The sequence below is a fragment of the Chiloscyllium plagiosum genome, unplaced genomic scaffold (genome assembly GCF_037043375.1).
Source record: "Chiloscyllium plagiosum isolate Xiang-an unplaced genomic scaffold, Cpla_swu_hap1 HiC_scaffold_6, whole genome shotgun sequence".
Lineage (NCBI taxonomy): Eukaryota > Metazoa > Chordata > Chondrichthyes > Orectolobiformes > Hemiscylliidae > Chiloscyllium > Chiloscyllium plagiosum.
In genome coordinates this window covers 88,421,369-88,447,256 of record NW_028270144.1, presented here as the reverse complement: position 1 = coordinate 88,447,256, position 25,888 = coordinate 88,421,369, and the positions used below count along the sequence as shown (strand labels likewise).

At 40.3% G+C, this 25,888-nt stretch overlaps 1 protein-coding gene across 7 annotated transcripts in view; it reads left to right on the top strand.

Annotated features, from left to right (window-relative positions):
- The window catches only part of LOC122550755 (spermatogenesis-associated protein 13-like), a 243,508-nt gene that overhangs the window by 202,699 nt on the left and 14,921 nt on the right, over positions 1-25,888 (top strand). For 6 of the 7 annotated variants that reach the window (XM_043691970.2, XM_043691967.2, XM_043691966.2 and 3 more), the window contains 5 exons: positions 1,568-1,704; positions 3,253-3,432; positions 13,221-13,409; positions 22,466-22,645; positions 24,376-24,608. In XM_043691970.2, the coding sequence (XP_043547905.2) occupies positions 1,568-1,704; positions 3,253-3,432; positions 13,221-13,409; positions 22,466-22,645; positions 24,376-24,608 (919 nt within the window). Of the gene's footprint in view, positions 1-1,567; positions 1,705-3,252; positions 3,482-13,220; positions 13,410-22,465; positions 22,646-24,375; positions 24,609-25,888 lie in introns of those variants that run through there. The other variant, XM_087988184.1, reaches the window with a different exon arrangement.

Genomic DNA, 25,888 nt, shown 5'->3' with positions numbered 1-25,888 from the left:
GACCACCACCTTTTTCATCCAAATCATTTGTACACATCACAAAGAAGTGAAGTCCCAACAGGTAATCCTATGGAACGCCACTGACCACAACCCTCTAGTCAGAGTGACGCCTGCACTCACTCCTCGCACTTTCTCCCCGGACCTGTTCCTCTCCTGCCCCTCACTTCCTCCCTCTCCTCACAAACTTCAATCAAACATGAGGCAAGGCCTCCTCCAAATCAAGCCATGCTGACTATCTCTAATACACCCATTATTTTCTTTTTATTTAAGTTGATGATGGCACTCAATGCTGCAGTTTTCCTTTTTTAAATTTTCCTGCACATTTGCTTCTTTTGTATCTTTGCTGCGAGATAGTGGCATTTGGAATATACCCAAATGATACCTATGTATCTTAAATTAGCTAATTACAATCTGTCCAAGACCCCTCTCTTTGATCAATACAGCCAAGCCCCATCTGACCCCATCATTTTGTTTTCTGTCTTGTTTTGTAATGAGAGCCTTGTATTCAGGAGTATTTTGTAACCAGTCTTGAGTCAAGTCTCAGTTATCACTCTGCCATATTTCCATGTAACTGTCTCAATCTGCAACTTACTGGCCTTATTTATTGTGCTTCGTGCAGTTACGTCCATGCATTGTAAATCTTATTTAGACAAAATTAGGGTCTCATTTAGTCTGACCCATATAATACTATACCATTTATTTTTACTTGTGGTATTGGTATTGGTTCTCCTAATTCTTTGTTTACTTTAAAATGTGCTTTTTTAATGCTACATCCAAAAGAGTGCTAATAATATTTCATTATTGACTAATGATACTGTACAATGTAAAGGAGAAAACTTAGTTCGCGCTACATCATGGTACATGTATAAAACCATCCCTGAGGAGGTTTGGCTGCTGCTGTCATTGTGAAATACTGGTATTTGAATTGTCATTGGTTCTTTCCCTGGTTAATTGCACTAAAAACAATCAAACCAACCAGCTTGTATACTGAAAATTACAGAAAATAATATTCTTTACAAGCCAATCATTTGACAAAATATTTGACTTTTATCACAGGCTATCAAGGAGTATGAAAAATTTGCATAAATGTTTATATTTATGTTTACCCGCTAATGGACAGTGGCCTTCAGCTGCAGGTTTAGAGCCATTCTGCTCTGCTCTGCTGCTTGAAACGGAACCTGCAATCAACAATGATTTATCCTTTCTGTCACATTACAGCTTCCCCTTTGAAACAATTAGCAGCTTTTCAAAAGTTATTGTACTGACCTATGCCTCTCATTCTGCCCCACTCCCTGCAAACCTTCTCCGCAAGTACATATTTCATATGTCAAGATTTTATTGAAATTTGGGCTAAGGGTTTCTATTTGATGACTTGGATGGTGTGCTTTTTTGAGCTGAATTTAATTGGTAAAGCACATCTGTACCATAATAATTTAAAATAATTTAAACTTAATATAATTTAGTTGTGGCATGCAAGCAAGTTCTGGACTATAATGCAGTTACAAGTTAAAATGCAGTGCAAACTGTCTAGATGTGGATCCTTTAAACATTACATTTTTATTGTTAGTTTCTGCAGATGGAAGCACAGAGTCTTCTGCACTTGCTGATGACAATGGCAGTGAAGAAGATTTTGCATATGAGGAAATATGCCAGGCAAATCCCAGATACCTTCAACCTGGTGGAGAACAGCTTGCTATAAATGAGGTATTTTGGTTGATTTAAAGTTTAATTCCATTATTTCACCAAATAAAGTTCAGTTACTTCCTTACTGTGCACTTCAACCTGGGCTTTGAATTATGTCATTTGAATTAATGAAGTGTGTGTGTGTGTGTGTGTGTGTGTGTGTTCCTCCTTTCTTTTCTCTTTTCCTCCTTTCTTTAGTTCGTTCCTTCTCACTTGCTTTCCCGCTTTCCCTCCCTCCACCGTCCTCCCCCTCTCCATTTTCTGTTAATTACATGAACACAATGCTGCAACATTGGTCAAGACATGTCAGAGATATTCTGAGACATTGTTTTACTGTTAATATTGGCAAAGCGACACCGCAGGGAAGGATTGGAGCAATGGTGCAATTCTGACTTATCAGGATGTACCCATTGGGGTTATGACTATCAGCTTTTGCCTCACTAGAGAGGTTAATTGTATTCAGAAAGTTTCCTTTCACGTGTTTTCACTTTGTCAACTTCAAAGACTGGTATGTATTCTAATACTTTCTGTCCATGTTCTGCTCGCTCGGTAGATTTTTTTTCATCCTTCGGAGTGCTAGTTATATTTTCTCCATTTCCATGCAGAGTTTTCAGTGCTGTCATGTTTGGCCTTGGATTTTCATAGATGATTTTTAAATCATTGCTAAAATTAGCTGCTTCGTCCATTTCCCTGTTCAAACATTCTCCATTCTTCTCTGAAGTGCTTGTAATGTTTCATGCAATTATTTAAAAACAGTTTTGTAGCTTTTCCTTTCAACTTATCCTTTTAAGTATCATATCACATAACAACATATTAAAGTTTTGCTTGTAGCCTCCCCTTCAGGTGTAAGGTTCACTCTATCCTTTGCATGCACTTTGTATCATGTGAATACGGTGATCTAATCTCAATGTGTTTAGTGAGCATTTAAATCCTATTGGACAACACTACCTTAATGACACACATAGCTGCAACAGGTATATTTTAGGAGGACACTGCATTCTTTAGAGCATCTACCATGAGCAGTACTATGCAAGATCTAAAATTATAATAACATCAGAGTGTATAGTCACTTCACTTTCACTGTCAATGTGCTAAAAGTCAGTGGCCCACTTTCGGTTCACTCGGTCCGATTATGTTTCATTTTTTGTTATGCACTTAAAATTTCTTACCACTAGTTAATTGCCAGAGATAAAAGAAATATTATAAATAATGGAAAAATAAAGACCAAAATTTTTTTATGTTCAAAATGATTTCTCCAGTGTTCTTCCTATAGACTTGTGATATGGCTGTTCTGTATAGGCCAGGCACCCTCTAGCATTTCAAGCAATTAGCCTTTTTCCATGTTTCTAACTCTGACTGAGGTCAATTTTAGTGCCCCTTTGCATGTCCAATCTGAGATTGGACAATAAAAGACTACAGATATTCATAGGATAAACTCTCCAACTTATTGAGACCTTGCACTATTTTTGTGTATTTTTTTTCATTCCTAGTGGAAATGGTACTTATTCTTACATTTTGTTTTAATTTATTGAAGTAGTTGTAAACTGATTTCTTTTTTTCCCCCTGTAGTTGATAAGCGATGGCCACAATGTCTATGCAGAAGCGTTATGGGATCATGTTACAATGGATGATCAGGAACTTGGATTTAAAGCTGGAGAAGTCATCAGAGTCCTTGATGCCTCCAACAAGGAATGGTGGTGGGGCATGATTGAAGAAAGAGAAGCCTGGTTTCCTGCTAGCTTTGTTCGAGTATGTTTTTAATACAAAACTGCAGAAGTATAAAAACTTTTCAGGGCAGGTTGGCAACTTTTCTTGAAAACTTTTAATTTGGCAGTAGGCCTCGTTTCCTTTTGCACTCCTCCCAGTGCCTCATTTCCTAATTCTGCTGGAATATAAAGAAACTGGTGAAGTGGACCTGTAAATTTTTTCATTACCATTGAAATCCTGTTGCCGACTCTCTCACGATTTGTTGTACTTCACATTTAAGATGAAAGCTTGACATCTCTTTGCATTTTGCTGCGACATGCTTAATTTAAGAACTTAACTGTGAGGGACCATATGTAGAAAAAGAACTTTCACGATTGCATGTATAATTGGAGAATTTTAGGAACCAGCTATGGATTGATCAAAATAAATGAAGTATGGAAGTAAACCAGCAAGAAATACTGATTTAAGAACTAAAAACTCAGCCTCAGTAAGTATACCAGAGAGCAATAAAAGGAAATATGGGCCCCTTAGAAGCTAAGAGTGCAGACCTTATAAAGAGAAATAAGGAAATAGTAAAGACATGTAAATTTTTTGCCTGTCTTCAAGTAGAACAGTAATAAAACAAAGTGGGGAATCAAGGACTTGATGAAAGTGAGAAACTTAAAATTATTTTCCTCTTGATTAATAATAAACAGATCAAAAGCTAACAAATTCCGTTAACCCAGTGGCATATGTCCAAGCATTCTTAAAAATGTAGCTTCAGAGATAATGGATGCAGTGGTTATGATCTTCTTAAAATCTGTTGATTTCAGTCTCGTTTCATAAACTATCTTTGCTTTGCTTATTTCTTTTTCAATACTCTTCAAAAGTTTTTATATTCAGTCTGGTTCTCAAATGTAAATAATCAACATGACATTCGTCATGTAAACCCATTTTTGAATCATGCTGCCCCCTCTTTTTTTTTTGCATAAAAGGAGCTATCAGTTTGTCCTCTATATCTTTTCCCTTTGTACCTTAACTGTACTCGAACCATTTTTCTCTAAACACAGTGGGTAACTTACTCTGATCCAGTTCATGGAGTTTGCATAATCTCCCGTGTGTGTGTGTGAGTTTCCTTCACATGCTCTGGTTTCCTCCCACAGTGCAATGATGTGCCGATTAGGTGAATTTGCCATGTTAAATTGCCCATAGTGTTCAGGGATGTGAAGGCTAGGTGCATTAGTCTGGGGAAATATAGAGTAATGGGTCTGGGTGGGATGCTTTATTTAACAGTTCTCTGTCCAAATACAGATTTACCTGCCATCATTTGAGTCCAATTTACCTGGACCAGAACTACTCTAAGATCACTGAAATGAACCCTTCCACAATTTAAGTGTTGAAAGGTTTAAACTCTCATTATCCTTTCTGATAGCTAGTTTGAACCTTACCATCCAAGATGGAGGATGGGAAAAATTTCTGGCTGTAAGAGCTGCTCCTTTTTTTTTTTTTTTTGAGGTATTTTAGGTGTTGGAGTGATTTCCTTGAATTCCAGGAGCAGCAATTACTGTTTTATATGCTGTTGCATTGTTTTGGAACTTTGGGAAAAGGTTGAGTCTAAGAAGGGAGATTACAGAGAGCTGGGCAGAAATTTAAAAAGGAGGTCCTCGAGGGTAGTAATATCTAGATTACTCCCAGTGCTACGAGCTAGTGAGGGCAGGAATAGGAGGATAGAGCAGATGAATGCATGGCTGAGGAGCTGGTGTATGGGAGAAGGTTTCACATTTTTGGATCATTGGAATCTCATTTGGGGTAGAAGTGACCTGTCCAAGAAGGATGGATTGCAGCTAAATTGGAAGGGGACTAATATACTGGCAGGGAGATTTGCTACAGCTGCTTGGGAGGATTTAAACTAGTAAGGTGGGGGCGTGGGACCCAGGTAAATAGTGAGGAAAGAGATCGATCTGCGACTGGTACAGTTGAGAACAGAGGTGAGTCAGGGCAGGCAGGGACACGGTAGGACTAATAAATTAAACTGCATTTATTTCAGTGCAAGGGGCCTAACAGGGAAGGCTGATGAACTCAGGGCATGGTTAGGGGGAACATGGGACTGGGATATCATAGCAATTACGGAAAGATGACTCCGAGATGGGCAGGACTGGTAGCTTAATGTTCCAGGATACAAATGTTACAGAAAGGATAGAAAGGGAGGCAAGAGAAGAGGGTAAAGGATAGCATTACAGCTGTGCTGAGGGAGGATATTCCCAGAACTACATCCAGGAAAGTTAGTTGGGTGGAACTGAGAAATAAGAAAGGGATGATCACCTTATTGGGATTGTATTATAGACCCCCTAATAGTCAGAGGGAAATTGAGAAACAAACATGTAAGGAGATCTCAGCTATCTGTAAGAATAATAGGGTAGTTATGGTAGGGGATTTTAACTTTCCAAACATCGACTGGGACTGTCATAGTGTTAAAGGCTTAGATGGAGAGGAATTTAAGTGTGTACAAGACAATTTTCTGATTCAGTATGTGGATGTACCGACTAGAGAAGGTGCAAAACTTTGACCTACTCTTGGGAAATAAGGCAGGGTGGGTGACTGAGGTGTCAGTGGGGGAGCACTTTGGGGCCAGCGACCATAATTCTATTCGTTTTAAAATGGTGATGGAAAAGGATAGACCAGATCTAAAAGTTGAAGTTCTAAATTGGAGAAAGGCCAATTTTGACAGTATTAGGCAAGAACTTTCGAAAGCTGTTTGGAGGCAGATGTTTGCAGGTAAAGGGACGGCTGGAAAATGGGAAGCCTTCAGAAATGAGATAACAAGAATCCAGAGAAGGTATATTCCTGTCCGGGTGAAAGGGAAGGCTGGCAGATATAGGGAATGCTGGATGACTAAAGAAAGCGAAGGTTTGGTTCAGAAAAAGAAGGAAGCATATGTCAAGTATAGACCGGATAGATCAAGTGAATCCTTGGAATAGTATAAAGAAAGTAGGAGTATACTTAAGAGGGAAATCAGGAAGGCAAAACGGGGACATGAAATAGCTTTGGCAAATAGAATTAAGGAGAATCCAAACGGTTTTTACAAATATATTAAGGACAAAAGGGTAACTAGGGAGAGAACAGGGTCCCTCAAATATCAGCAAGGCGGCCTTTGTGTGGAGCCACAGAAAATGGGGGGGATACTAAATGAGTATTTTGCATCAGTATTTATATGGAAGATATAGACTGTAGGGAAATAGATGGTGACATCTTGCAAAATGTCCCGATTACAGAGGAGGAAGTGAAACAGTTAAAGGTGGATAAATCTCCAGGACCTGATCAGGTGTACCCGAGAACTCTGTGGGAAGCTAGAGAAGTGATTGCTGGGCCTCTTGCTGAGATATTTGTATCATCGATAGTCACAGGTGAGGTGCCGGAAGACTGGAGCTTGGCAAACGTGGTGCCACTGCTTAAGAAGGGCGGTAAAGACAAGCCAGGGAACTATAGACCGGTAAGCCTGACCTCGGTGGTGGGCAAGTTGTTGGAGGGAATCCTGAGGGACAGGATGTACATGTATTTGGAAAGGCAAGGACTGATTCGGGATAGTCAACATGGCTTTGTGCGTGGGAAATAATGTCTCACAAACTTGATTAAGTTTTTTGAAGAAGTAACAAAGAAGATTGATGAGGGCAGAGCAGTAGATGTGATCTATATGGACTTCAGTAAGGCGTTCAACAAGGTTCCCCATGGGAGACTGATTAGCAAGGTTAGATCTCATGGAATACAGGGAGAACTAGCCATTTGGATGCAGAACTGTCTCAAAGGTAGAAGATGGAGGGTGGTGGTGGAGGGTTGTTTTTTAGACTGGAGACCTGTGACCAGTGGAGTGCCACAAGGATCTGTGCTGGGCCCTCTACTTTTTGTCATTTACATAAATGATTTGGATGTGAGCATAAGAGGTAGAGTTAGTAAGTTTGCAGATGACACCAAAATTGGAGGTATAGTGGACAGCAAAGAGGGTTACCTCAGATTACAACAGGATCTGGACCAGATGAGCCAATGGGCTGAGAAGTGGTAGATGGAGTTGAATTCAGATAAATGCGAGGTGCTGCATTTTGGGAAAGCAAATCTTAGCAGGATTTATACACTTAATGGTAAGGTCCTAGGGAGTGTTGCTGAACAAAGAGACCTTGGAGTACAGGTTCATAGCTCCTTGAAAGTGGAGTCGCAGGTAGATAGGATCGTGAAGAAGGCATTTGGTATGCTTTCCTTTATTGGTCAGAGTATAGGAGTTGGGAGGTCATGTTGCGGCTGTACAGGACATTGGTTAGGCCACTATTGGAATATTGTGTGTAATTCTTGTCTCCTTCCTATCGGAAAGATGTTGTGAAACTTGAAAGGGTTCAGAAAAGATTTACAAGGATGTTGCCAGGGTTGGAGGATTTGAGCTTCAGGGAGAGGCTGAACGGGCTGGGGCTATTTTCCCTGGAGCGTTGGAGGCAGAGGGGTGACCTTATCGAGGTTTACAAAATTATGAGGGGCATGGATAGGATAAATAGACAAAGTCTTTTCTCTGGGTTTGGGGAGTCCAGAATTAGAGGGCATAGGTTTAAGGTGAGAGGGGAAAGATATAAAAGAGACCTAAGGGGCAACTTTTTCACGCAGAGGGTGGTACCTCTATGGAATGAGTTGCCAGAGGATATGGTAGGCGGCTCGTACAATTTGCAACATTTAAGAGGCATTTGGATGGGTATATGAATAGGAAGGGTTTGGAGGGATATGGGTCGTGTGCTGGCAGGTGGGACTAGATTGGGTTGGCATATCTGGTCGGCATGGATGGTTTGGACGGAAGGGTCTGTTTCCATGCTGTACATCTCTATGACTCTATGTCATACCACAATCGTTTTCCCGTAAATGTTGCTCTTGATCTTGATTCAATTGTACCACTTCCTTTACTGAAACCATTGAGAAAGGAAGGAAGCATTACCAAATCTGGATCAGTGGTTAGCACATTATCCTTTGTTGATCCTTTGTTGATCCTTTATTTAACAGGTCTCGTTTATCAGGGCAATATTATGCTCCTATATGGCTGCCTGCATTTGCAACTAACCACCCATGTTTTATTAAACTCCATGCGTTTGCATGCATACACTAGTAAACCTAATTTAAACCATATTCCATTCCTTCTTACTCTGATCCCAGTTCATGGAGTTTGCACATTCTCCTGTATCTCCGTAGGTTTCCTCCAGATGCTCTGGCTTCCACTCACAGTGCAAAGATGTGCAAATTAGGTAAATTGCCCATTGTGTTCAGGGATGTGAATGCTAGGTGCATTAGTCAAGAGAAATGTAGAGTAATAGGTCTGGATGGGATACTCTTCAGAGTGTTGGTGTGGACTTGGTGGGCCAAATGGCCTGTTTCCACACTGTAGGGATTCTATGATTCTATCTCAAGAAACTGCTCTGGAAAGCCCCCAGTGACAATTGCATGTGTTCAGATGTGCACGCGATTTGTACCAGGCTGCCAGACCATACAGCATGTGGAACATTTTCATACCATATCCATCTTCCTTCAGATATTAATGATTATTTGACCAACTATTTTTTGTTTTACAACAGTCAATCTCCAGAGAAAGAGCTTTTTTCCTCCTTAATTACTGTCCATGTGTGTCAGGTAATTTAGACGTGATGGTTTGGGTGGTTTCACTTAGCTGGCCACTCCCAATTTGATTTTTCTAAACAATGTCCAAAACTAATGTAAAACTCCAGACAGTCATAAACCCAGACGTGTGTAGTGATTGCAATGAGGTTGTCCAAATTGATGACATGGAATGAGTCCCATGGTTTGGATTGTTAACTTGGTCTGAGGTTTCTAAATTCTTGGAAGAGCAGAGTCTGATTAGAACAAGTCAACATGGATTTAGTAAAGGGAGGTCATGCCTGACAAACCTGTTGGAATTTTTTGAAGAGGTAACAAGTAGGTTAGACCAGGGAAACCCAGTGGATGTGGTCTATCTAGACTTTCAAAAGGCCTTTGATAAGGTGCCACACGGGAGGCTGCTGAGCAAGGTGAGGGCCCATGGTGTTCGAGGTGAGCTGCTGGGATGGATTGAGGATTGGCTGTCTAACAGAAGGCAGAGAGTTGGGATAAAAGGTTCTTTTTCAGAATGGCAGCCGGTGACGAGCGGTGTCCCGCAGGGTTCGGTGCTGGGGCCACAGCTGTTCGCATTATATATTAACGATTTGGATGAGGGAACCGGGGGCATTCTCGCGAAGTTTGCCGATGATACGAAGTTAGGTGGACAGGCAGGTAGTACTGAGGAAGTGGGGAGGCTGCAGAAGGATCTTGACAGGTTGGGAGAGTGGTCCAGGAAATGGCTGATGGAATTTAACGTGAGCAAGTGCGAGGTCTTGCACTTTGGCAAAAAGAATAAAAGCATAGACTACTTTCTAAATGGTGAGAAAATTAATAAAGCCAAAGCACAAAGGGATCTGGGAGTGCTAGTCCAGGATTCTCTAAAGGTAAACATGCAGGTTGAGTCCGTGATTAAGAAAGCGAATGCAATGTTGTCTCTTATCTCAAGAGGGTTGGAATATAAAAGCAGAGATGTACTACTAAGACTTTATAAAGCTCTGGTTAGGCCCCATTTGGAGTACTGTGTCCAGTTTTGGTCCCCACACCTCAGGAAGGACATACTGGCACTGGAACGTGTCCAGCGGAGATTCACACGGATGATCCCTGGAATGACAGGTCTAACATATGAGGAACGGCTGAGGATACTGGGATTGTATTCGTTGGAGTTTAGAAGATTAAGGGGAGACTTAATAGAGACGTACAAAATAATACATGGCTTGGAAAAGGTGGATGCTAGGAAATTGTTTCAGTTAAACGAGGAGACTAGGACCCGTGGACACAGCCTTAGAATTAGAGGGGGTCATTTCAGAACAGAAATGCGGAGGCATTTCTTCAGCCAGAGAGTGGTGGGCCTGTGGAATTCATTGCCACGGAGTGCAGTGGAAGCTGGGACGCTAAATGTCTTCAAGGCCGAGATTGATAGATTCTTGTTGTCTCGAGGAATTAAGGGCTACGGGGAGAACGCTGGTAAGTGGAGCTGAAATGCGCATCAGCCATGATTGAATGGCGGAGTGGACTTGATGGGCCGAATGGCCTTACTTCCACTCCTATGTCTTATGGTCTTATGATCAGGAAGCCCTGGCTGACAGATAAAAAGGAGTGTGTCAGAGATGCTGACACTCTTGACAGCTGACTCTGAAGAGATCGCACTAGAATCAAGGACACTTCATGTGTAAATAAAGGGTGGCTTGGAGACTGGATGCTAGCCTCTGTGAAATTATTTCAATGGGGCTTCTTTGTAAACAAGTCCAAAAAGTTCCATAGCGTCTAAGCTCCTGCCATTTACTTCGCTTTGAAGTCTCTTCAATTTTTTTTTAATTCAACATGTCATTCCTGTAACTTTTTTTTTAAAAAGGTCACAAGTCCAGCTACCTTTTCAATCTGTTGAATTAACCAATTTGGAGAATATTTTAAGCAGAAATGACAGAAGCACCTTCATGCCACATTGCACAACTTTACAAATCCTTAAAAAAAATCTAACTTTGCATATCACCTGTTCCTTATATCCACTTTATCATTTGTTCTATCACAATGATACATTTATTTTAGTTGCACACCTTCAAAAAATAAAGGACTTGACAATGACAAAATTATGTGCAACATGTTGGATTTACTTCCAAACTCAATATAAAAACACCAGATTTTATTTCGTATTAAGTATTATTTAGTATTAAGTTGACTTTTAAGAAAAAAATATAAATCAATGTCCAAAAAGCTGAAAGAATATTTTTCCCCATTTAGTACAAAATTCTATTATAGGTAGACAATCCTTTATCTGAAATCCCGAAATCTGAATAGCCCCAAAATCTGAAGGTTTTTGTGAAGATTTTTTCCTGATTAACAAGGTGATTTGGCATGCAAACAGTTAACCCAAGTCGACACCCACTCAATGCGTATCAGTCAGATGCAACGTGGGTGGTGTGGCCCAGAGTTTAGATCAGAGTGGTGCTGGAAAAGCACAGCAGGTCAGGCAGCATCCGAGGAGCAGGAAAATCGACGTTTCGGGCAAAAGCCCTTCATCAGGAATAGGTGTGGTGTGGCCCAGCACCAGCAGGCCTCGATTCTGTTTCAAGGCCCTATTTTACTTGGTGAGTGTGCACCTCCGGTAAGATTTTTAAAAATTTTACTGTCAAACTGTCACTTATTCTAAAATTCAAAAAATTCTGAATTCCGAAAACGAGCTGGTCCCAAGCATTTTGGATAAAGGATTGTGCACCTGTATGTATATTGCCGGTTGTAGAGTCGTAGACTCATATAGCACATTAACATACCCTCCGGTTCAACTAGTTTATGCTGAACATAATCCCAAACTAAACTAGTCCCACCTGTTTGCCCATATCCCTCCACACCTCTCCTATGCGTGTATCTATCCAAATGTCTTTTAAACATTGTAATTGTACCTGTATCCACCACTTTCTCAGAAGGTCCATTCAACATAGAAAATGCCCTCGGTTTAAAACAAAAATTGGCCTCATGTCTTTTTAAAATCTGTCTCCTGTCCCCTTTAAAAATGTGCCCCGTCGTCTTCAAGTCCCCCATCTTGGGAAAAGACAGCCACCATTAACTCTATCTCTATCTCTCATTATTTTATAACCTTCTATCAGATTGCCTCTCAACCTCCTACCAGCCTTTCTTTCTGTAACTCAAACCTTCTATACCCGGCAACATCTATTCTGAGTCCTCTCCAGCTTGATAATACCCTTCCTATAACTGTGCAACCAGAACAGGACATAGTCTTCGAGAAGAGACCTCACCAGCGTCCTGTACAACCTCAGCATGACTTCCGAACTCCTATACTGAAAGGACTGAGCAATAAGGACCCTTTTAACCATCCTGTCTATATGTGATGCAAACTTGAAAGAATCATGTACCTGCACCCCGAGGTCCCTCTGTTCTATAACACTACATTAATTGTATAAGCCCTACCCTTGTTTGTTGTGTCAAAATGCAACACCTCACATTTATCCAAATTGAATCTATCTGCCATTTTTCAGTCCATTGACCCATTTGATCAATATCACTTTTTGTAATCTTAGAAAACCATCTTCACTGTCTACAATGTTACCAATTTTGACGTCACTTGTAAACTAACTTACCGTGTCTACTATATTCTCATCTAAGATCATTTATATAAATGATGAACCAAAGAGGACCCAGAACTGATCCCTGTGGAACACAGTTGGTCACAGGCCTCCAGTCTGAAAAACAGCCCTCCACCATTAATCTTTGTCTCCTGCTGGATTCAACTAAATTGTTTTGATGTAGTTTAAAGATTGTTGCAATCATATTTTTTGTTTACAGCGTGAGACTGTGGCCTATGAAGTGCAACAGTTCAAGTAAATTAGACAGGTTTAATCCAGTTCATATATTTTCTTCATCAATAATTTGTTTTCTTTTACCCAAGAAATTTCAGTTTACAAAGAGAAATTATAATCTGATCCATTCTGACGTGATTGTCATTTATAGGGTTATCATCCTTATAATAAGACAGAAGGACAGTAAAGGAGAATTCATCTAGACCTATATAATGTGTTGAGAATCACAACAAATCATTTACAACAACATGAATTGTAGTGACATTCATGAAGAGTACTGAAGAAAGAATAGGCATGGGCATGCGTAATTTAGAATTTATAATTTTAAAACACAATACTATTCAAGGGTATGGAAGCTTTTCTGGTTTGAATGTATGTTACTATAATAGACAGATTTCCTAAATTCTTCATTATTTTTAATAGCTGCGAGTTAACCAAGAAGATGCTGCAGCTGAATGCACTGGAAAGTTTGCAGATGAACAACTGAATGCCAGATGTAGTAAACACCTACTCAAAAATGCAGAGAATCAGAGACAGATGCGAACAAATGTTATCCAAGAGATCATGAACACAGAACGAGTCTACATCAAGCATCTGAAAGACATCTGTGAGGTACTGCAAAAATGCAGTTTTGAATTGGGGAAGTTTACTGTAACGGATAATGTTGGATAGGCAATGCCAAACATTTGTGCAAAGGTGAGGACTGCAGATGCTGGAAACCAGAGTTTAGATCAGAGTGGTGCTGGAAAGGCACAGCAGGTCGGGCAGCATCAGAGGAGCAGGAAAATCGCCAAACATTTAAAGAGCATATGGATGAACAGCAAAGATTGTTCATTATTGTCTGGCACAAACGTAAAATGGGAAAGGTGTACCAACCGTGGGTTATGAAGGCAATTAGGGAAAGCCTTGGATCCAAGGAATGAGCATGCAAATTGGCCAAAAAGAGGAGCAGACCTAAGGATTGGGAGCAGTTTAGATTTCAGTAGAGGCGGCCAAATGGATAGATTAAGAGCGGACATTTGAGTATGAGAGTAAATTTTCAGGAAACATACCTCTAGAAGTAATCAGATTTGTATGTGAAGAGAAAAGGATTACTGAAGACAAATGCAAGTCAGTTACAAGCAGCAACAGGGCAGTTAGAATGGGGAATAAAGAGATGGGAGATCAATTAAATATATAATTTGAATCTGTCTACACAAAGGAGGATACCAATAACATCCCAAAAATGTAGGAGAGCAAAGAGTTTGTTTAGAGTGAGGAACTGAAGGAAATGGTACTGGGGAAATTGATTCATAACCAATAAATCCCCGGCTCTTGATCTACATCCCAGAGTATTTAAGGAAGAAATAGTGGATGCATTGGTGCTCAGCTTCCACTCTGAAACAGTTCTTATGGATTGGAGTGTAACCAATGTAACCCCATTACTTAAGAAGGTAGAGAGAAAACAGGGAATTATAGATCAGTTAGCCTGGCATTGTGGGAGAAATGCTAGACTGTATTACAAAGGTTTAGATTATAGTGTTGCTGGAAAAGCATAGCAGGTCAGGCAGCATCCAATGAGCAGGAAAATCAATGTTTCGGGCAAAAGCCCTTCCAAAGGGCTTTTCCAGCACCTGCAGTCCTCACTTCTGCCCTGTTTTATAAAAGGTTTAATAACAGAGCACATGGAAAATAGTGACAGAACTGGATAGCGCCAGCATGGATTTATAAAAGGGGAAATCGTGCTTGACATTTAAGAAATTTTTGAAGACTTGTATAGTTGATCGGGGGGGAGCGGTGGATGTCATTTAACTTGGACTTTGAGAAAGTTTTATATAATTTGCACAAAAGAGATTAGCATGTAACATTAAAGCACATGGGATTGGGGATAGTTTCCTGACATAGATGGCAGATTGGAAATCAAGGGTAAACTCGTCTTTTTCTGAGAGGCTGTCATAATGGGTGAGATACCTTGGGATCGGAGCTATTCACTATATATTGATTTAGATGAGGGAACTCTTTGAGATATTACAAAGTTTACAGACAACACATATCCTGGTTGGTGGATGAGCTGTGAGGGGGATGCAAAGATGCTTCAATGTGAATTGGACAAGTTGAGTGAGTGTGCGGAGTGCATGGCAGATGAAATATAATGTGGATAAATGGGAGATTATTCACTTCGGTAACAAAAATACAACGATGGATTAGGCGTGGAAGAGGTGCATTGAGATGTGGGTGTCCTAGTACACCAATCACCTGAATCTAAGCATTCAGGCACAGTTTTTTTAAAATTCATTCATGGGATGAGGGCATTGCTTGCTAGGCCAACATTTATAGCGCATCTCTAGTTACCCAGAAGGCAGTTAAGAGTCAACCACATTGTGTGGATCTAGAGTCACATGTAGGCCAGACAAGGATGGCAGCTTCTTTCCCTCGACATTAGTGAACCAGATGTGTTTTTATGTCAACATACAATGGATTTGTGATTATTATTAGACTCTTAATTCCAGACTTTTTATTGAATTCAAATTTCACCATCTTCTGTAGTGGTGGGATTTGAACCTAGGTCCCCAGGACATTCTGGATCAACAGATTAATAGTCTAGTGATAATACCACTAAGCCATCACCTCCCCTAGCAGGTGGTGAAGAAGACAAATGGTATGATTTCCCTCATATCGAAAAGATTGGAATACAGGGTTTGGGCTGTCTTGCTGTAATTATATAGGGCCTTGTAATGACTATACCTGGGGGAGTTGTGCAGTTTGGTCTCCTTACCTGAGAAAGGATCTGGCTTTGGAGTGAATGCAGTGCTGGTTTACCAGACTGATTCCTTGGATGGCAGGACTGACCTATGAAGAGAGACTGGACTGTTTTTGTTTATGTTTACTGAAGTTTAGAAGGATGATTGATTTAAGATCTGAGAAATATGTTAGCTTCTAACAGGACTAGGCAGGATAAACACAAGAAGGATGCCCTAATGACAGGGAAGTCCAGAATTGAGGGTCAAATTTTAAGGTCACAGGTAGGCCATTTCAGGCTGAGGTAAGATTTGTTTTCACCCAGCGTGTGGTGTGCTTGTGGCATTCACTGCCGCAGAAAATGGTTGAGACCACAACATTAAATATTTTCAAAATGGTGTCAAATATTAGGGCTAAAGGGATTAAAGTGTATGGGCAAAAACCAGGAATAGGGTACTGAGTTGGATGACTTTAGTGAATGATAGAGCAGGCTCAGAGGGCCGAATGACCAGCACCACTTATTTTCCAATGTCTCTATGAAACTGGTAGAAAGCTCGGTTATTTCATAGCTGGAGCATCTTTACAAATACATTTTTTTGACTTTTGTAGAACCATAGTCATAGAGATGTACTGCATGGAAATAGACCTTTCGTTCCAACCCGTCCATGCCGACCAGATATCCCAACCCAATCTAGTCCCACCTGCCAGCACCCGGCCCATTTCCCTCCAAACCCTTCCTATTCACATACCCATCCAAATGCCTCTTAAATGTTGCAATTGTACCAACCTCCACCACTTTCTCTGGCAGCTCATTCCACACCCGTACCACCCTCTGTGTGGAAAAAGTTGCCCCTTAGGTCTCTTTTATATCTCCCCCCCCCCCCCCCCCCCCCCCTCAGCCTAAACCTATGCCCTCTAGTTCTGGACTCCCCGACCCCAGGGAAAATACTTTGCCTATTCAACCTATCCATGCCCCTCATGATTTTGTAAACCTCAATAAGGTTTATTGAGCCTCCGAGGGAAAACAGGCCCAGCCTGTTCAGTCTCTCCCCATAGCTCAAATCCTCCAACCCTGGCAACATCCTGTAAATATTTTCTGAACCCTTTCAAGTTTCACAACATCTTTCTGAAAGGAAGGAGACCAGAATTGCATGCAAGCAATATTCCAACAGTGGCCTAACCAATGTCCTGTACAGCCGCAACATGACCTCCCAATTCCTGCACTCCACACACTGACCAATAAAAGAAAGCCTACCAAATGCCGCCTTCACTATCCTAACTACCTGCGACTCCACTTTCAAGGAGCTATGAACCTGCACTCCAAAGTCTCTTTGTTCAGCAACACTCCCTAGGACCTTACCATTAAGTGTATAAGTCCTGCTAAGATTTGCTTTCCCAAAATGCAGCACCTTGCATTTATCTGAATTAAACTCCATCTGCCACTTCTCAGCCCATTGGCTCATCTGGTCCAGATCCTGTTGTAATCTGAGGTAACCCTCTTTGCTGTCCACTACACCTTCAATTTTGGTGTCATCTGCAAACTTACTAACTGTACCTCTTATGCTCGCATCCAAATCATTTATGTAAGTGACAAAAAGTAGAGGACCCAGCACAGATCCTCTGGTCACAGGCTTCCAGTCTGAAAAACAACCCTCCTCCACCACCCTCTGTCTTCTACCTTTCAGACAGTTCTGTATCCAAATGGCTAGTTCTCCCTGTATTCCATGAGATCTAACCTTGCTAAGCAGTCTTCCATGGGGAACCTGGTCAAATGCCTTACTGAAGTCCATATCGATCACATTTACTGCTCTGCCCTCATCAATCTTCTTTGTTACATCTTCAAAAAACTGAATCAAGTTTGACCATTAGAATATTTGCCATAAAAGGAGTACGGCAAAGGTTGACCAGACTGTTGCCTGGGTTGGCAGGATTATTCTGCGAAGAGAGATTGAGGTGACTGTAACCTGTAGTTTCTAGAGTTTAGGTGAATGAGGGATTACCTCATTGAAGCATACAAGTGTGTAGAACTAGGGTGTATTGCCTTTGAATAAGAGGTAGCTTATTTAATATTGAGATGATGAGCAATTCCTGCACTCAGATAGTGGCAAATTTGTGGAATTCTCTATTTCCAAGACAGCGATTGAAAGATTAGATGATATTGAGGGAAATAGGGATACTGTGGGGAAACTACTATTGATGGAGAAGATCAGTCATAATCTATATGAATGATGGAGCTAAATGTCCTATGCTTATTCCTACTTCCCATGAAACAGAAATACAATCCAAGAGGGACAGGATTTCCAAATCTTCCCCCTCTGCAATTCCCAAAAACAAGTGACTATTATTGAATTATAAACCAAGAGACCAGGGCAGTAAACCGCCTGAATGGATTACAACTAAAGAACTGAAAATAATGGGGGGACAAAAATGTTTTTTTGGTGCTGACTTTGACCCTAAAATGTCCTCAAGTTAATATCTAGGATTTCTTTTTAGCTTTTATTCAAGAAGTAAATATTCATTTGGGTATATTCTAATTGAATGGTGAAGCAGTCTCAAGTGACTGAATGACCCACTCCTGCATCTAATTTGTATGTTCCTCTTCTCTTGTTTGAATAATGTAAACTTCTCAGATTGATCAACATTTCCTCCAAATATTGGTACCTCCAGTGATTCAGCACTCCTTTAGTGTTGCATTGAAGTAGCAGCACTTAAACTAGCATTTTACACTGAAGTCACTGAACTGGGTCTTGAACCCACTGCTTTAAATCAGAATTGAGAATGTGACTACCATGAGCACATTGAAAATCAATGGAGAAAATTCATGGCCCATTTCTTTTGGGATTTGTAGTCCTGTTTCTGACTAACAATAAAAAATGCACTTGATTTCCTCTGATTTCTTTGAGTGATTTTCTTCATAACCAACTAATGCAGCAAATCTCAGAGCAGAGTAGAGAATCCGGATTTCTTTTCTTACAACACTGGTTATCAATTTCTAGCAAATAGAGTTTAAATGTCCTGAAGTTTTTTGAAAAGCCAAAGAGTGAACGTAAAAGTAAGGGATAGAGTCATAGGTGCATGAGGTGATTGGGGTGGCACTTGAATAGCCTGGAAAGTGGATGAGATAGGCAATTGGGTCAGAAGGGGACAAGTTGGGTGGGTTGAGGCTAGACTAGTCAAGTCAACACATTGGAGAAAATTGGATCGGAAAGATTTGAGAAGGAATCAGCATTGGGTCAGATTTTTAAAAATTACTTGGATGGAAAATGGAATATATTATTGCCATAATTTCAGTAGACCCAAAAATAGATTGGAAGGCAACGAGTAAGGATGAAAAATCTGTGAAGGGATATAGACAAGTTGAGCAAGTGGATAAAACCCTGGCAGATTGGAATATGGGAAAATGTGGTTTCACTTTAGCAGGAAAAACAAAGGAGCTGAATGTTATTTAAAGGGAGAAAGGCTGCAGAAAGCTATAGAACCAAACGATTTGGGAGTCCTCGTACACGAATCACGAAAAGCTAGCATTCAGATTCAGCAGGTAATAAGAAAGGCAGATGAAATGTTAACTTTTTATTTCAAAGTGAGTGGAGGGTAAAACCAGAAAAGTTGTGCTAAAACTAGACAGCTGGAATATTGTGAACAGTTTTGGGTGGCTTCTCTTAGGAGAGATATACTGGCATTGGAGGCAATCCAGGGAAGATTCACAAGACCAATTCAGAATATGAAGGGACTGTCTCATGTGGAGAGGTTGAGTAGGTTGGACCTGGTTTTAGAAAAATGAGAGGTGACCTTTATTGAAATATACATTATTCTTGAGAGCATTGACAGTGTAGATGTGAAGAGATTGTTTCCCTTTTTGGGAGTGTCTGGGACCAGAGAGCATAATCTCAGTGTAAGGGGTTGCTCATTTAAGACCGAGATGAGGAATTTATTTTGAGGGCTGTGGATCGGTGGAATTTTTTACTACAGAGGGCTGTTGAGAGTGGACCATTAAGTATATTCAAGACTAAGATTTTTAATCATTTAAGGGAGTCAAACATTTGAGGGAAAGGCAGTAAGATGAAGTTGAGAATTAGATTAGATTAGATTATTAGATTAGATTAGATTAGATTAGATTACTTACAGTGTGGAAACAGGCCCTTCGGCCCAACAAGTCCACACCGCCCCGCCGAAGCGCAACCCACCTAGACCCCCTACATTTACCCTTTACCTAACACTACAGGCAATTTAGCATGGCCAATTCACCTGACCTGCACATCTTTGGACTGTGGGAGGAAACCGGAGCACCCGGAGGAAATCCACGCAGACACGGGGAGAACGTGCAAACTCCACACAGTCAGTTGCCTGAGGCGGGAATTGAAGCCAGGTCTCTGGAGCTGTGAGGCAGCAGTGCTAACCACTGTGCCACCGTGCCACCCAATTATCAGATCAGCCATGACCTCAATGGATGGCAGAGCAGACTCTGAGCTGAATGGCCTACTTCTGCTTCTATGTCCTAAGGAAGGAGTTGATGTCAAGTCAGTAGGAGTCAGGATTGAGAGGGTGAAGTCAGATCAGGCCTAATTGGGTGAGATTGATTGAATTTGGGTTGGGGGAGAGTCAAGGGCGAAGGTGTAGGGGATATAAATCTGAATGATTTGAAGGGTTACTTTTTTGGTCACTCTGGAAGTAATCTAAGATTCTTCTAAACACCTAACTATGTTGGCATCAAAGTCAGAACTGTTCAAAGCCTCAGCCTCTAACTCAAACTTGAGGGTTCAAGGCAGTAGGTAATTGTCTATTGGGAGTTCAAATGCCCTGGGCAATTTCCACAAAATCCTTAATTTGAGACTTCTGAGGTATCCCACAGCATAGCATGGTCACATACAAGACACTAATTAAACCGCACCTAGAATATGAACAGTTATCATTCTCTTATCTAAGGAAAGATGTGCAGTCTAACGAAGGTTCACTAGGTTGATCCCAGTTATGGGAAGGATTTCTTATGAGGAGAACTTGAGTAGGTTTGGTCTGTACGCATTGAAGTTTAGATGATTGAAGCATGACCTTTACTGGAGCATATAAGATTACTGGGGAGCTTGACAATGTAGATGCTGAATGTTTGTTTTCCCTTGAGGATGAGAGGCCATAATCTCTGAGTAAGGGTCACCCATTTAAGAAGATGAGGCACTTCTTCTGAGGGAAATGAATCTGTAGAATGTTTCTTACTGTAGAGGGCTGTGGAGACTATGTTGTTAAGCATATTGAAACAAGAGATGGACAGATTTTTAATGAGTGAAGGAATTGAGGGTGTTGGGAAAAGGCTAGAAAATAGAGAGTATGGCATATCTGATCAGCCATGGTGAAGGTTCAGATGCTCAGAAGGTACATTGGATTATTTCCGGAGATGAAAGATTTGTCTTATAAGGAAAGATTTTTGCACTTTAGGCTAAATTTTAGAAGAATGAGAGGAGATTTAATTATGGTACTGCAGAGGATTGTCAAAGTAGACATAGAGCAGATGTTTCCCCATGTGGGGCAATCAAGAATAAAAGGTGATACTTTTAGGCGAAGGGGTGGCAAATTTGAAACAGTTGAGGAGGAATTGCTTCTTAAAAGGTAATGGATCTGTGGAATTCCTGACCTCGAGTATGGTGTACATGGAATACAGGTAAATTTGGGAGATTGACAGTTTCAATTAATAATGAGTTAAAGGGTTACAGAGAGCTGGCAGGGAAGTTGAGGCCAAGGTGAGATCAGCTACGATCATATTAAATGGCAGGGCAGGCGCAAGGGGCTGAATTGCCTACTTATGGTCCTCCATCTTATATCATTGTAGCTATATTGCAGATTGTCAGAGTATGGCCCAAAAATCCATCTGAGTGCTTGCATGCTGTTTCTGTTTGAAAGCACCGCATGTGTATGAAATTGAGACATGTTTATCATCCACACTTTTCTCATAATACTCAGTTGGATAAAGATCAGCAATAGTGACTCTTGTGGAACAGTGATAATGTCCCTACCTCTGAGCCAGGAGGCCCAGGTTGAAGTCCCACCAGCTTCAGAAGTGAGTAATAACATCTTTGAACAGATTGATTAGGAAATATCTAAAGGTCAGGTATGGGAATCCTTGGCTTTCTTTTCCAGCACTGACTAGGCTTGATATAAAGGCCTCTTCTGGATGCCTCAGTATTGCAGCTAAAAGGAAAGCCCTTTTAAAAATTGGTGATAAGTAGTAATAATAAAGCAAATAATTGGTTGGTAGTTAATTATAAATGTAAAATTGTACCTTTTTATAAGCAAAAAAAACTGGTATCAAATTTAAGACACATTGTGTTAGCTCACGTTCAAAAATGACAGTAAATTGGGAAAATTGATTTTAAACAATCTGGGAAGCATTTATATGAAGATTTTTAATAGTGGAAATTTTCCTTTATAAAATATTGACATTTCCAAATTGTAAGTTAACATATTTGTTAAGCAAGGGTCACATTAGTTATACTGAGTTGTGTACATAGACCAGAATCTTGCCAAATTGTACATCTAATAATTTTCAAAACTTTTAAAATTTCCCTCATACGATGTGAGCATTGTAGTCTGAGCCAGCACTTATTGGCCATCAATGGTTGCCCTTGAAGGTTGCAATGAGCTCCTCCTTGAGGAATTTCTTCTTAGAAATTCTCACAAGTTGTGATCCTGAGTTATTTCCTTTAATGAGACCCAGTTAATAATTAGTCAGCTGTGTGTCACTCGAGCATGCTGTCTTTGTGCAGCTGTATATTATTGAAGTAGTGATTTTTGAATAATTGATTAAGGCTGACATTTGTGTGATGTTAAATGGTCATACCCAACCTTAGAATTTTCTTTTCAAATCATCTTGCATGAAACATCAAGAGCATTTGGAGCCACTTTTTAAAATTTGGTATAGTGTGTAAACTGCTTTACAAGTTATCTTTCATTTGACCTTTTAGGGATATATTCGTCAGTGTCGCAAACATACAGGAATGTTTGCTGAAGCGCAGTTAAGTATTATATTTGGGAACATTGAAGATATTTATAAATTCCAAAGGAGATTTTTGAAGGACTTGGAGAAGCTATTCAACAAAGATGAACCTCACCTGAGTGAAATAGGATCCTGTTTCCTTCAGCACGTATGTTAAATGCATCATTGCAATGCTTTGATAGAGATAATTTCTTATCAATTACATCACTGGGGCAATTTTGTTGTTTCCAGCCAGAAAAACAAATGGATTTACCTTCAAATTTCATACATCCAGAACATTCAAATTTCATACTTCAGCTATAACTAAAGTGATAAGATCCATGATTTAGTTAACTAAAAATATTAAAGGTAGTAGTGAACTGAAGTTTAAAATCATACAATTGCATAAAGGTGGATGAGAGGTCAGAAGATTGGACAGAATATTTTAAAAAAAAGCAAGATGCCTTAAAAAAAAAATTGAGGGAAAATGTAAATGTGAGATTATGGAGTCATCCAATGGTATCTTGCCAAGACTCCTCTGATATCACCACCTAGATCCAATGACCTCAAGCAGTGAGAAGGACAAGGGCAGCAGATGCATGGAAATACCATCATCTGCAAGTCTCACATCATCAACTTGACTTGGAACTATAACACCATTCCTTATGATCATCACTGGATCAAAATCCTGAAATTCCTTCCCAATAGCACTGTGGATGTCTTTGCATCTGAAGGACTGCAGCTGTTCAAGAAGATAGCTCATCACCACCTTTGTCAGGACATTTAGGGGTGTGAAATAAATACTGGCCTGGGGATTCTCCCATCCCATGAATGAATTTTTAAAAAAATATTATCTTCAGCATATTCTTTATGGTGAGTTCTTTTTTCCCATTCTTGCACCAGCTTTTCATGAATGTTAAATTCCCTCACTGCGGCACAGTTATTAGATGAGTTTGCAAATTTGATAACTTTAGCTAAAGCCAGTTTCGTGCTTCACTCTTTTTGTAATGGAGGTCCCATTCCTAATTATCATTTGTCATGCTCATTTCTTTGTTGAGACTTCATCGTGATACAATTGAGTGGTTTGCTAAGCCATTTTCAGCACACAATTGAGAGTCCACATTTCTGTGGCTCTGGAGTCATATGTAAGCCAGACCTGGCATGGTCTAGATAGATTTCCTTCCCTGAAGGACATGACTTAAGCAGATGGATTTTTCCCAACATTCAGCAATAATTTCATGGTTGTAATTGTATTGAATTCAAATTCATCTGCCTTGATGGGGTTTGAACCCAGTCTTCAGAACATTAGCTGAGTTTCTTAATTAATAGTTTAGCAATAATACCACTTGGCCATCACCTCCCCTTTCACTGAGGAAGTAGCTGACAATGGTTGTACTGAGGACAATGCCCTGAAAGATCTCCTGTGGTGATATCCTGGGACTGAGATAATTGACCTCCGAAAACTGCTGCCATCTTTCTTTGTGCGAGATATGACTTCATCCTGCAAATTAAACTTCCCCCTGATTCCCATTGAGTCTTTTTTTTCGAAGGCTATTGACAGTCAAATCTGCCTTAATGTCAAGGGTAGTCATTTGCATCTGACTTCGAGAGTTTAGCTGGTTTGTCCGATTCTTGTGAAACCCAAACAGAATGATACTGATTAGATTGGTTCTTAGTGAGGAAGAGCCACTTAATATCACTGACAACGACTCTTTCTGTCATGTTGCAGATACAAGATGTGAAAAGAAGTAATTTGGCATTAACTTTTTTGAATTGATGCAGAAGACATCTGTGAATATGCTCTGAAGAAGTGTTGATACTCGTAATATTTTTATAACTGTAGTGAGGCCGTGATGCAATTTAAAGTGTTGTTTAATGAATTGGTGATGTTTCTTTCAGCAAGAAGGATTTGGAATATACTCGGAATATTGCAACAATCATCCCAGTGCATGTGTTGAACTTGCCAACCTAATGAAACAAAGCAAATATCGACACTTTTTTGAGGCCTGTCGACTGCTTCAACAGATGATTGATATTGCCATTGATGGCTTTCTTCTTACACCAGTCCAGAAGATCTGTAAATATCCACTACAGCTTGCTGAGTTGCTCAAATACACTAACCCTGATCACAGGTATGAGAATTTGAAACATTAAATTCATTTAAACGTGCAGGCCATAAAAATTTATAAATAAGACATTTTCTTTTTCTCCCATTGCTTCAGTTTCTCTTGTGACCAAGTATCATCCTTGACTGAGATTTGCATAATCTAAATGTAAAAGAACAACTTTCAGCACAAAACATTGCACTTAAATTGCTTTATTGGAGTGTCCATCATGTTGATGATCAAAGTTTACTTTATATTGTGTAGCTGTACTTCGCATTGGGGCGAAGAACCTTTTTATAAATAACAATTTGAGATTTGATCAATTTTACTGCTTGGTTATAGAGGGTGGCCATATTCCAGTTTTCCCTTGAACACTAGATATTTCCTAAATTTAAGAATTTTATTGTAGTGGATCACAGCAAGTTCTTATATGAAGTTCTGACATGAAGTTTGGTCTTTCGGCAAAGAAAATAGTGTTGAATTTGGGCTTTCGCTAGATGGTTATGGAAATAAATGATGAAGCTCGCTCACTCCTTTGAATTTATGGGAGAGAGCATAAAAAGTATGCTTCACTCTGGGGAGGAAACAAAAAACGATAGGCAAAATAGAGTGCCTACTCTATTGGCGCAACTTAGAGCTTTACTTAAGGTTTGTGCATTTTAGTGATGGAATCTACAAAACAAAGAAAATGTCTTCTGATTCAAAAGCAAATTTAAAATCTCCCCAAAATTTAAAAACTAATTTTTAATAGATCTTTTTGAAAACTTTATTTCCTGAATGCTTTGACCAAGGATACAGTTTATTAAAAACATAGGAGCAGAGGAAGAGGACTAGGCCATTCAGCCCTTTGAGGCTGCTCAGCTATTCAATAAGGTCATGGCTGATTTGTGGTCTGCCTCTGGTGTGTTTGCCTTGGGCCCATATCACTTTTTTTAGATTAGATTACATTACAGTGTGGAAACAGGCCCTTCGGCCCAACAAGTTCACACCGACCCGCCGAAGCGCAACCCACCCATACCCCTACATTTACCCCTATACCTAACGCTATGGGCAATTTAGCATGGCCAATTCACCTGACCTGCACATCTTTGGACTGTAGGAGGAAACCGGAGCACCCGGAGGAAACCCACGCAGACACGGGGAGAACGTGCAAACTCCACACAGTCAGTCACCTGAGGCGGGAATTGAACCCGGGTCTCTGGCGCTGTGAGGTAACAGTGCTGACCACTGTGCTACCGTGCCGCCCACTTGATACCCTTGCTTATAAAAGCCTGTCCATCCCAGATTTAAATTTAATGAATCAGCGT